The following is an 11,067-nucleotide window of genomic DNA, read 5'->3' as shown; positions in this document are numbered from 1 at the left end:
ATAAATAAAATAATTTTTTTTTTATTAAAAAAATAAAATATTACAATAATTTAGTGCTTAGAGCTTACAAGAGCTTTCTAAGGCGTATATTTACATATTTAGCTCCAGCCAGTGGTCGAGCGCTTACTCAGGCCACAAGTAGTGGAAGAGTTTCTACTTAAATTCGTAGTCTAAATCTAACAGCTATCAACTCACGTGTCACTGTCGGCTGCGGATCTTCAGCGTTGCCAAGCGGCTCCTCCAAAAGCGCCAATATTGTCGAATTCTCTGTGACGAAATACTTAAACTTCGCTATGGCCTGTTCGGTTGTTATGGACGTGCCACCAACGCTACCAGCGGCACTGTCTGGCATTGAATTACAGTGCTTCATCAAGGCCACTTCATCCAGCAACGATGATATCGACTCCGGACCACATTCACCAGGGAAGTAACCGACTTGTTCGAGTATGATTGTAAGCAAACTTTCGGCTGCATCACGCACACGCATCGAGGCGGGCTTTAATTCCTTCTCATCCTTGAATTTCGGTATGTCACCACTTTTACCGACACTCTTGGTGCCCGATATGCCCAGTTCGACCACCTCCAACACTGTCTGTAGGCAATCCTTGTCTTGCAGCAAGTACGGATGCTGCATCAACCAAGCCGAGGTGCATTGGAAGGCCGCGACGATGGTGCTGTGCAAATCTTTGCTATGCGCTGGTGGCGGACGCGAGCACTGATAACAAATATAATCGCAGATCCATTTCACCGCTCGCTTACATTCTAACGCGTCTGTGGATATTATAGTTAAATTTTGACTTGGTTCTTCAATTTTAACTAAGGATTCTACGTGAGTTTGAATTGATTTGGTTTTTTGATTTTTGTTTTGATTGAGTTCGAATTGTTTGATTTTTGATTTTTGATTTTGAAAACGATTTTTTTTTTTTTGTTGCAATTTTCATGTGTTTTACAATCGATTCAATTATGTTTTTCAATTTATTGAGTTGATTTTTTTTTTGTTTTTTTTTTTTTTTTTTTTTTTTTTTTTTTTTTTTTTTTTTTTTTTTTTTTTTTTTTTTGTTGAAAGTGTGCGAGTATTATTGTATATTGATTGATTTGATGAAGAAAATGTACAAAGAAAAACATGAAAAATGTTTTATTCAATTAACCCGTTTCGCCCGTTAATAAATAAAAAAATGTATATATTTTTTTTCAAATAAAATATACAAATAGCAGTTATAAATGCATTTGTGTATGCACATATGTACATATGTATATATATGTGTGTGTGTGAAGGGAAAGTGTTGTAGGCAACAGAGCGCAAAGGAAAATACAAGAAATCAGAGAATGATATGTTTGATTTGTATGAAAATGAGAGAAAGAAACAGAGAGAAAGAACGAAAATGTTGTTAGTAAATATAGAAATGCCATTAATTACCGGTTGTAAATTTCCTGGCTGCGCGGCGGCGGCGTTGTATATACAGTTTACAAGCAATGTTATGTACAGAGTCATATGTTGTTTGTGGAAAATGACAAGGGATATGCAACACAGAAGGACACAGTAGGAGTATTTGTATATGGTGGGGTGTAAATTTTCAATGGACAAGTGAAAAGGGGGGTGTGTGAATGTTAATTGTGGGCGGTTTCAATTTATTGATTGTGTGTATAGTTTTAGCAATAAAAAAGAGAGTAAATAAGAGAAGAAAATTTTGGGTTTATTATATAAAACTTTTTTTTTTTTGTAATGAGAATATGAGTTAGGAACAAGAAGACAATGGAATGGAAAATATCGCTGTTATATAATGAATTATATAAATAACAGTATATTACATCAATGCACGCATACATACACACAATGAGACCAATTATGTTAATGGTATGGGTATAAACTAAAATAATACATAGAATTCGGCTAATGGCAGATCATTCAGTATAACTGATGAAGAGATGAGGACATTAAAAAATGCGAGGTGACTACTTTTTTATTTATTACAATGGATATTTTAGAAGTCTGCTCGCAATCACGTTCAAAAATATTTTATTCAACCAAGTTTTTGAAAGATGAAATGGCAATATTTAAATTTGTAATTTATACACTGAACAAGGTATATACATATTTAGTCATGTCTCGATTTGTCCATCCGTATATATACGAACTTGGCCTTTCATTTTTGAGATATCGCGTTGACATTTTGCACAAGTCCTTTTGACGCTGCTCATTTATCGGAACCGACGATATCGGACGACTATAACATATAGCTGCCAAATAAACGGAGCGCCCAAACTCAAGTCTTTGTATGGAAAACTTTTCTAGTTAACAGGGTATCTTAACGAAATTTATCATAGCATGCTATCTAAAATATTGTTACAATATCTGAAGAAATGATTCAAACCAGACCACTATAGCATATAGTTGCCATACAAAAACTTCTTTATTATGGACGAAATTTCGAGTAGATTATTATCCAACACATCGCTAGAATATCCGAAGAACTTGTTCAGATCGAAGCATTATTGCTTATAGATGCCATACAAACTGGCCGATAAAAAATAATATAAAGCCCTTTTATGGGTGAGCGGGTATGAAATAAAAAAAATGTTTGATATAGCAAGCACACAACTATAAGGGTCGAGTTGTTTAGAATTGTACTCAATTTCCATCATAGTTAGGCCCACATAACCGGAACATATCCAAAACTTTAACTGATTAAAGCTTTTTAATACGACAACTTTCCACAAAATTATTTGTGGAACTGTAAACTAGCTATTTTGATACATACATATGTCAAAAGTGTATCGTATATACGAGTATATGTATATTTATTTATACAAATACAACACTCAATACCGATTTGCAATGCATAAACAACTTGCGTATAATACCAGACAAATTGACAGTAAATAAATAAACCAAGAATGAAATGGAGAATAGCAGTTGACGCAGGTAAATAATTTAATCCACAACCAATTCATACCATTACCATAGCAGTGAGTGAGATTTGCGTATGCTTACCTGAGTCACGTATGTGTAGACGTGCTAAGCCGGAGAGTAATTCCAAGGCGGCCAATGAAACATTCAAATCGGTTTTCCACGACGAAATCAAACGATGACAGACCAAATAGGTGGCGCGTACGAATAAGGCGTGCGCATTATCTATATAAAAAAATAAGAGATGCATGAGAAATATATGCTTATCTGCGACTCGAGACAAATTGACACAGTACAAACACATTGGTACTAGGCAAGCGTGGTAAAGCAATAAACAATTATAAACAATTTGAAATAAGGCAAAACAGTAAATACACAATGTAACAGAATAAATATGGAGCAATAGTTATTTTGGGTAAGGAAAATAAAAGGCGATTGCAAAGGAAAATTACCATAAACTGAAGCACTCTCAAATTCTTGTAGCAACTCCATGGGGAAATCATCCGATACGGTAAGGCTGGGGAAATCATGTTGTGATACGTTATCACGTCCAGCGAAACCACCGAAAACAGCAGCACCGCCCGTACCGGCTGTCAAGGGGGCGTTAGCGCCACCAACAACGCCCGTTGCACCAATGGTGGCATTGCTGTGACCACCCAAACTTGAGTTGCCCGCGCTGGCTATCGATGCGGAACGTTCTGAGCAAGCTGTGCACACGCATGTGACGAGAAGTGTCGAGTGTGTCGGTATATGTGTTGCAGTGGTGACATTGCGTTTTACATTTGTGGATTGACGTTTATGAGCGGTTGATATGATAGTGTGTGGCACGTATTTACATGGTAATTGGAACGTTGTTCATGTTTTTCACATATACACACACAAATTTACATAAAAAAAAGAAAAGAAAACAAAATGAATAAAAAAAAAAATATAACTATAAATATCGAATATGAAAACATTTAAGCGCTGACAGCGCGTTGTATTTGACTGACGTTTAATTTACGAATAATGTGCCGTATAAGCCAGGCAATATGACGAGTGTATTTACACAAATGATATAATAAAAAATTATAGTATAAAATAATATAGAATGTATATCAAGAGCTGCCTGTGTGCTAAATATTTGTTTTACTACGATTTTTCACCATACCCGAACTCAGTAGATTCGTATCGCACGGCGTGGGTGAAGCGGCATGCAAATGCTCGGTGCCAACCAATTCCGTCTCCTCAAAGGTGACCGCATCTTGCACAGTCAGCAGCAGGCCGCCAAGCAGCATGTGCGTGTTCTGAGCATCAGTTTCCACTTGCAAGGCGTTCATAAGTATATTGATTAAGCGTGGCTTAACTTGTATGAAAGAAATGACGCTGAAAAGAAAGATTACATAAACATGTAGAGATATTGTAGAGTTGCCGGGGACAATAATGTATTACAAATTTTATAACGATATATTTTAAATGAAAAAGTTTTCCACATAAAAAAGAATTTTGATTTATTAGTTTGCATAGCAGCTATAAGCTATAGCATTCAGATCTGGGGGCCTATTCTGTTTTATTTATACTGTTGTATTACTCGAATGCGGATTTTTTATATTCCGTAACTCGATTTTCGGATTTTCAAGCCAATTTTCGAATAAAATATTCGTTAGCTTTTAAGTTGTAGAAAGCAAAAACGAAAATTGTACGTATTTATTCTGRTACAGGGTGGTACAACTTTCGAAAAATTATAAAGTAGATCTGAATTTCGAATAGAATACATTTCTAATAAGTTTGTAAAGCCGCTATACTCTATATTGGACCGATATCGGCGGTTTCGATAAATGAGCAGCTTCTTGAAAAGAAAAGGATGTATGCAAAATTTGAGACTGATATCTTATGAACTGAAGAAATAGTTCGCTTATGTACAGAGTCCGTTGTGGTTTAACGAAGGATGAATCGGCAGACATGGCTAAATCGACTCAGCTCGTCAAGCACTTCACTTATATTTGTTGTAACGATAGAATTCTGCCGAGTTCACAGTCCTTGGAAGGATAAAAAAAGTTGTGGTCCGCTCCGGTTACGTAGACCCGACAGTCATGGGTAAGGACATTTTACGGGGCCTCTGACGTTCCCCTCTATACGTTACAAACTTCGTGTTACTTAATACTTAATAAACCATGTTCAGGGAATAATTAACTCTAAGCACTCACCATTCAGTCGACTCATTCGTCAAATCGCGTATGGGTAGCGTTTGAAAATGCAACGGCAAGGTAAGAATTGAGAGTAATATATTAATCGATGCACGTCGCAGCTCGGTTTTGTTGAAATGCATTGCCTGTGTTTTAATCTTCAAATCCTTATCTGGTAAAACAATCTCCAGGGCGCTTATAAAACCGGGCAATAGCACTTGCACTCCATTCAATTCGAGTCGAAATAGATCCGAAGAGTTCAACAAAATGCTTGCCAATGTTTCGTCACACTCCTTAGCTTCGGTTATTTTCAAGCATTGCTGCAGTGCCATATAGAAACGCGCCAAATAGACAGGAAGTATCTCCTCACCAGTCTTTTTAGCGCAAAATATCTTACACAGCGTGCCTATAGCCTCCGCACGGCCTGACTCATACTTATCGATCGTTAATGAGGGCGGCAAGCTGTTCGGATCGTTCAACGAATTCGGTTGCGACAGCGAAATACTGCCCTTACGATTCTCCATGATCATAGACGACGGTCGCTTGCTAGCCTCGGTAGCTTGTTCTAAAATATACAAACAGTTATAAAGTGATAAGTAATATAGCTGAATATAACTTACTCTTTGTGTTCATGAACCAAGCATCACCACCAATATGCGCCGCCTCGAAGAGCCATTCGCCAAATAAGTGCAAAATGCTGTTGCATTTGGGCCGCGCAACAGCCAAAGGGGGGCGATTTTCGAAGCCCAGCGAAGGCAGCGCTAAACAAGAAGAAAAGCAAACATTTAATTATGGGTGGATTATTGAAAGAATATAATGTTGTTGCTGTAAATTTTAAACAAGCGTTTTCAGGATATTATTTTTTTGTTTTTGTAATTTGCGGTGGAAAAAATTGCCGTTAAACTTACATGTTAGGCTATTAGAGGATGGCGGACCAGACGTGGGTGTGAGTGGTGCTTGCGTTGTGGATAAACGTGCACCGGTTATGCCGATAAGCGCGGCTTTGCTCAAGCCTAAAGTGTGTGCGGTGACAACAAAAACAAAAATATAGATATCATACAGAAAATTATTGGAAAGTGTTAGGCACAGCAATTGCAACAACAAGATGTTTACACATACATACAAACAAAGACAGCCACACATAAGAGTAAATTATTTTTGTTGTTGTAAAATTTATAAGCAATTACAACAAATATGATAAGTTGCTACTAGAGATAAAAAAACTAAAAAAAAATATGGTGGGCGTAAACCTGTTGATATCATGTACATGAAACTAAGCCTGGAGCAGACAAAATTTCAAAAATTCGAAAATATTTATTTACAAGTGGCTAGTGGTGCAACAGGCTGCTGTAGCGGTTATATACAGCGCGCTGATTTAGTTACAACACACGATAAATCATTAAAAATTATACAACAAAAAACTTAAAGAAACTAATTCCAAAAAGTACAAAATGAATTATAATATATAAATAAACATATATTTATTAAATATATGTATAACAGAAAACAAAACATACATATATATGTACCTACAAACCTACTACAAGTAAAATTGAAACAAAGTGGAGAGTTAAACACTACTAAAATGCAGCAAGCCTTGACTGGAGAATAAACTTTGAAAGCAAATAAAATTTCAAATATATAATAGTGGTTTTAAAAAGTGGTTCTAACAAGTCATTTATGATTAATAATGAAGGAATACATTTGGCTTTCTGCGCGGCTAACTGGTTTAACACACGAATCATGCAATTGATTAACTAAGAAATTCCGTAAGTCATTAACTTAACACAGCAAAGCGTTAACAAACATAATTTTTAAGATTTACGGCTTAATTTAATATTTCAAGACATTTTATGTGGAAGTGACGGAAGTAAGCGCTTAAAAGATTTGCAAGAACGATCGTACTCAAGTGCTTGTATGAGAAACTTTTTCATTTGCGAATATATCTTTACAAAATTTGGCATACGTTATTGCCCCAGGCAATACAATCTTCCAACAAATCGTATAGATCGGACCACTATAGCTTACAGCTGCCATACAAACTGAACGTTCGAAAACAAGTTATGGAAAACTTTTTTATTTGACCAGATATCGTCAAGAAATTTGGCAGGTATTATTGTGCAATAAATTGCTAAAAACCACCAACAAATTGTACAGATTGAACTAGTATAGCTTATAGCTGCCTAACAAACCCACCGATCAAAATAAAGTTCTCGCATATAATTTTTCTTATTTTTGAAGAATATTACGTGCCTTTACCAAACATTTAACTTATTACAGTTAACTTTGCTGTGAAAAGTTAAATTATTATTGGACATGTGTATGGAAATCATAAAATAAGCCAGAATTAGACACTAAATCAATAACCAATGTAGTGAGTATAGCAAGCAAGTGAATTGTGCGCTTAAAAAACTGATAAAAAAAAAACACACGCAGTCTAATAGCAAGACTGAAGACTCGCGCACCCTTTTGTTGCGTTACATTAACGTTGTTGTTGCCCAGTGCTGGTGCTACGCTAAAGCTCTTCGCCAAACGTCGTTGCAACGGTGGTGTGGGTGAATATGGCAACGGTGCGCTTTGCTGTGCACCATCCACAGCCGACGATGATGCCGATGTAGTAGTGGTAACGGCATTCAACGGTGTACCAAATGTTATCGAACCGACAACACCAGCCGATTGACTGCCACTACCGCTGGTGTTGCCCGTTGCACTGCCGCTTCCAGTACCAGTATGAGCACCAGTACTCGCTGGTGTTGACGCACTGCCATGATGACCCATAATGGCGTTCAGTGCTGAACTGGCCGAACCGCTAATGAAGTTGTCACGCAAAAAATGCCCTGCACCATGCAAATGCAAGTGCGGATGATAGTGATGATGATGGTGGTGCTGTTGTTGTTGTGCATTATTTGTAGCAACGGTAGCTGCGCCGACACCGCCTGAGTTTAGTGCGCCATTACTGCCGTGTTGAAAAAAACTATGAATACCCGCTGTGACCGAAGAGGCGGTCGCCTCGTTGAGTGAGAGGCGAATATCAAGTAAATTTGTGATTGCGTCTTCCGCTTGATGCGGCGGTGGTTGATAAATGCCTATGGTGTTTGCGCATCAGACGCGGTTAATAGCATTTTTTGTTTTGTTTTGGAAATACATTGACAGAGGTTATAAAGAGATTATAGAGATTAAGGATATCTAAAGCGACGCTTAACATCTTACGCTAGGAATTGATACGATATGAAACATTTATGAAAGTTTCTATAACATAATGTAGACTAAAAATGTAAGTGACTTAAAAACTACAATACTTAAGAACATAAAATGTGTGTATATTTTAAAAGACCTTAATTTTTTATATGAGAACCCGATGCATTCTAATTTTTACAGCCAGTTTCACAGCAGTAAAAAATATTAAAAATATTCGAGTTCTTCATAAAAACTGGCATCTTTGAATGGCAGATGTTTAAGCCACCGTTGTAAATAGCGTATTTAACAAAATGCCAAATATGAGGCGAACATTTTAAGGTATTTACTAAATTCTAATTTGAAACACATTCAGCTAACGTCACTTTGTAAATCGCTCGTTGGTAGATTATTACAGTTAATTGCTTACCCAGAAATGCGTCAACTTGATTGGAAATTCCTTTGATTGCTTTCAGAAATATTTGTGGCAGCGCCTGCAAGCATGGATGCTGGTAGGTTTCAGCACCTTTGTCATGGGTGAGGGCCCACTGCATAAAATGCGATGATTTGCTGATAACATGAGGCGAGCATAATGCTGTCGGATTGCCAATTGTGCGCAACAAGCGATACCATGTCTGCGCAACGCAGTCATTCGTCATATCTGCAGGTATTAGCTGTGCATCCTCTTCAGCTGGAAATGCACAAATATTAATTTAAAATGTTCAATATAATTTGTCTATAAAGTACATACATATTTTTAATTCGGGAAAGGCAGGACCATATGTAAATTCGAGCAGACGTGCAGTTAAAGCGAGATTAACACGATTCCATTGATCAATCAAGGCCAAACGATGACGCCACATGGCGCATGACTCTTGCAGTGTTTTCCACAGTGAAGGTGAAGGAAAACAACGCACACATGCTAAGAGCCAAACCTCGAAGAGCACAGATAACACCCTTTCACATAGTTGATCGCCAACATCATCTTTGACTGTGGGTGGCGCTAGCAAAACTTCATTGATGGCTAGCAAGAAGAGCAGTAATGCCTCCCATGTTTTCCGATCCATAGTTTGTGAGATTTGTGCCATTTGCTGAAGTGTACGTAAGACCCGGTGGCATAGTACTGCTTGACGGTTAATGGTATCAGCACCTAGAATTAAAATTTTGGTAGTTCAATAGTGTTGCAAGCAAAATATTTAGCAATTAAATCGGGCACCTACCAAGCGTATTTTGATATATAAATGGCAAGACTTGAAAGGGAAGGTAAAGCAGTTTTATAATGTGCACAATTATGTTGAGTAAGTATTTAAAAAGTAAATATTTCTAGTACTATATACAAAGTGGCAACTTAATGTTAAATTTTTGAAAGTTGAGAACTTCATTCTAAAAATGTATATTTCTTCAAGAAAATCATGCAAATAATTATTACTTTATATTAATAATCTTTGGCATTTAATTAATTTTGCACAGGATTTAAACATACTTTCCCCCTGGCGTGGCACAAACAAGTTATGGAAGTGGCTGACGATCTTCCTGCAGTACATGTTTGCATCTTCACATATAGGTTTTGGCACACTTATTCGTGGCTGTGGATGCAAAGCTGTCAGCCATTCGCAGTAAACATTTACGCAATCTTTTATGGTCTCATGTTCTTGCAATGGTAGTGACAAACCAAAACAGATTACATCCATACACCAGTTAACCTACAGCAAAAAAAAAAAAAAATAAACATCGCTAAATAGGATTCATAACACAACACATAGATTGCAAAAATTTTACTATACCTCTTCATCGCGTACTAAATGACTCGGCTCAGCATTTTGAGTAATTCCCAAATTACTTGCCAACTGACGTACAACAGACACTGTTACTTCACGGCCTGCGGAGGCAGGAAATTTATTGAGTACACTGCAAGACTGCGCTGCACAGTTGTCGGCCGAGATTTGTGAAGAAAGTGAAACCCATTCGGAATACATATTATCTATTTTTTCGTATTTCTTGTATTTATACAAAATATTGAAAATAAACCAAATGGGCGCAGCTATTGAGATCAGCTACAAATGTTCACTAAAAATTGCGTCAACAAATCAAGCTGACATTCTCAGTTACTTTGTAAAGTATACGACTTTGGGAACTTGTCTATTCCAACAACATGTTTACGTTATTAATAAGCTTGTAAGTTAGAATAGAAATCTTTGAAAGCATTTATATTTTATTTTAATAATAATTTTACAGCAGATTGGCTAGAGCAAAATATTTTTTATACGTCAACAGTTATGTTGCCAGACTGCAGCAAATAAATGATTCAATTATTTTCATATTAATAAGGCTGTGTGCCAAATGGTAGCAAAATGTAAATTCTGGCGGTTGAAAATAAAATTTTGACATTTAATGTGACAAGCCCAAATGTCAAATTTTAACTAGCTTTTTAGTCTGGTAAAATTTTCACAACTTATATATGGGAATACAGTTATGCATTCACCAATAAATGAGTTTATGTAAAACAAAAATATTGCGTAAAAATATAGTTTTATTCAAATATACGGTTTCGAGCAAGTTAAAAAAGTATATATTTCTACTTATACATATATAAATGGACTTACCCGAACTGTTAAGAGATATTGTGAAATTACATATTTTTCAGCAACTCGCTTTGTGTTCTTATTCGTAACAGTTCGCTGAGACGTTTTTCGGCATTCGTGATCGTTCTTTCGTAGTGCATAGTTGCATTTGCGTATTTATTTTGAAATTAATATTTAGAATATATTTAAAAAATTTAATTTTATCTTTTGGTACATAATTTTCAAATATGTATACAAA

General features: G+C 36.4%; 1 protein-coding gene and 1 long non-coding RNA gene across 9 annotated transcripts in view; one reads left to right on the top strand and one right to left on the bottom strand.

The window, feature by feature from the left end:
- The window catches only part of LOC108966624 (ral GTPase-activating protein subunit beta), a 13,246-nt gene extending 2,530 nt beyond the window's left edge, over positions 1–10,716 (bottom strand). The window contains exons 1-13 of one of the 8 annotated variants that reach the window (XM_018929620.1): positions 10,032–10,715; positions 9,731–9,950; positions 9,468–9,497; positions 8,999–9,397; positions 8,678–8,938; positions 7,539–8,159; positions 5,982–6,086; positions 5,694–5,834; positions 5,095–5,638; positions 4,059–4,273; positions 3,361–3,615; positions 2,993–3,133; positions 196–825 (exon numbers count right to left, since the gene is read on the bottom strand). In XM_018929620.1, coding sequence (XP_018785165.1) covers positions 196–825; positions 2,993–3,133; positions 3,361–3,615; positions 4,059–4,273; positions 5,095–5,638; positions 5,694–5,834; positions 5,982–6,086; positions 7,539–8,159; positions 8,678–8,938; positions 8,999–9,397; positions 9,468–9,497; positions 9,731–9,950; positions 10,032–10,223 — 3,754 coding nt within the window. In that variant the 5' untranslated portion in view covers positions 10,224–10,715. Of the gene's footprint in view, positions 1–195; positions 826–2,992; positions 3,134–3,360; positions 3,616–4,058; positions 4,274–5,094; positions 5,639–5,693; positions 5,835–5,981; positions 6,087–7,538; positions 8,160–8,677; positions 8,939–8,998; positions 9,398–9,467; positions 9,498–9,730; positions 9,951–10,031 lie in introns of all 8 variants that reach the window. The other 7 variants (XM_018929622.1, XM_018929623.1, XM_018929624.1 and 4 more) reach the window with 7 other exon arrangements.
- On the top strand, positions 6,596–7,084 carry LOC108966625. Its single transcript, XR_001993197.1, has 2 exons — positions 6,596–6,842; positions 6,920–7,084. It is a non-coding gene; the product is annotated as an uncharacterized LOC108966625 (long non-coding RNA).
- Positions 10,717–11,067: the final 351 nt, after the last annotated feature.

This window comes from Bactrocera latifrons, unplaced genomic scaffold (genome assembly GCF_001853355.1).
Source record: "Bactrocera latifrons isolate USDA-ARS-PBARC rearing strain unplaced genomic scaffold, ASM185335v1 scaffold_167, whole genome shotgun sequence".
Classification (NCBI taxonomy): domain Eukaryota; kingdom Metazoa; phylum Arthropoda; class Insecta; order Diptera; family Tephritidae; genus Bactrocera; species Bactrocera latifrons.
Note: the sequence above shows the minus strand (reverse complement) of the source record. Positions and strands in the feature narration are given on the sequence as shown.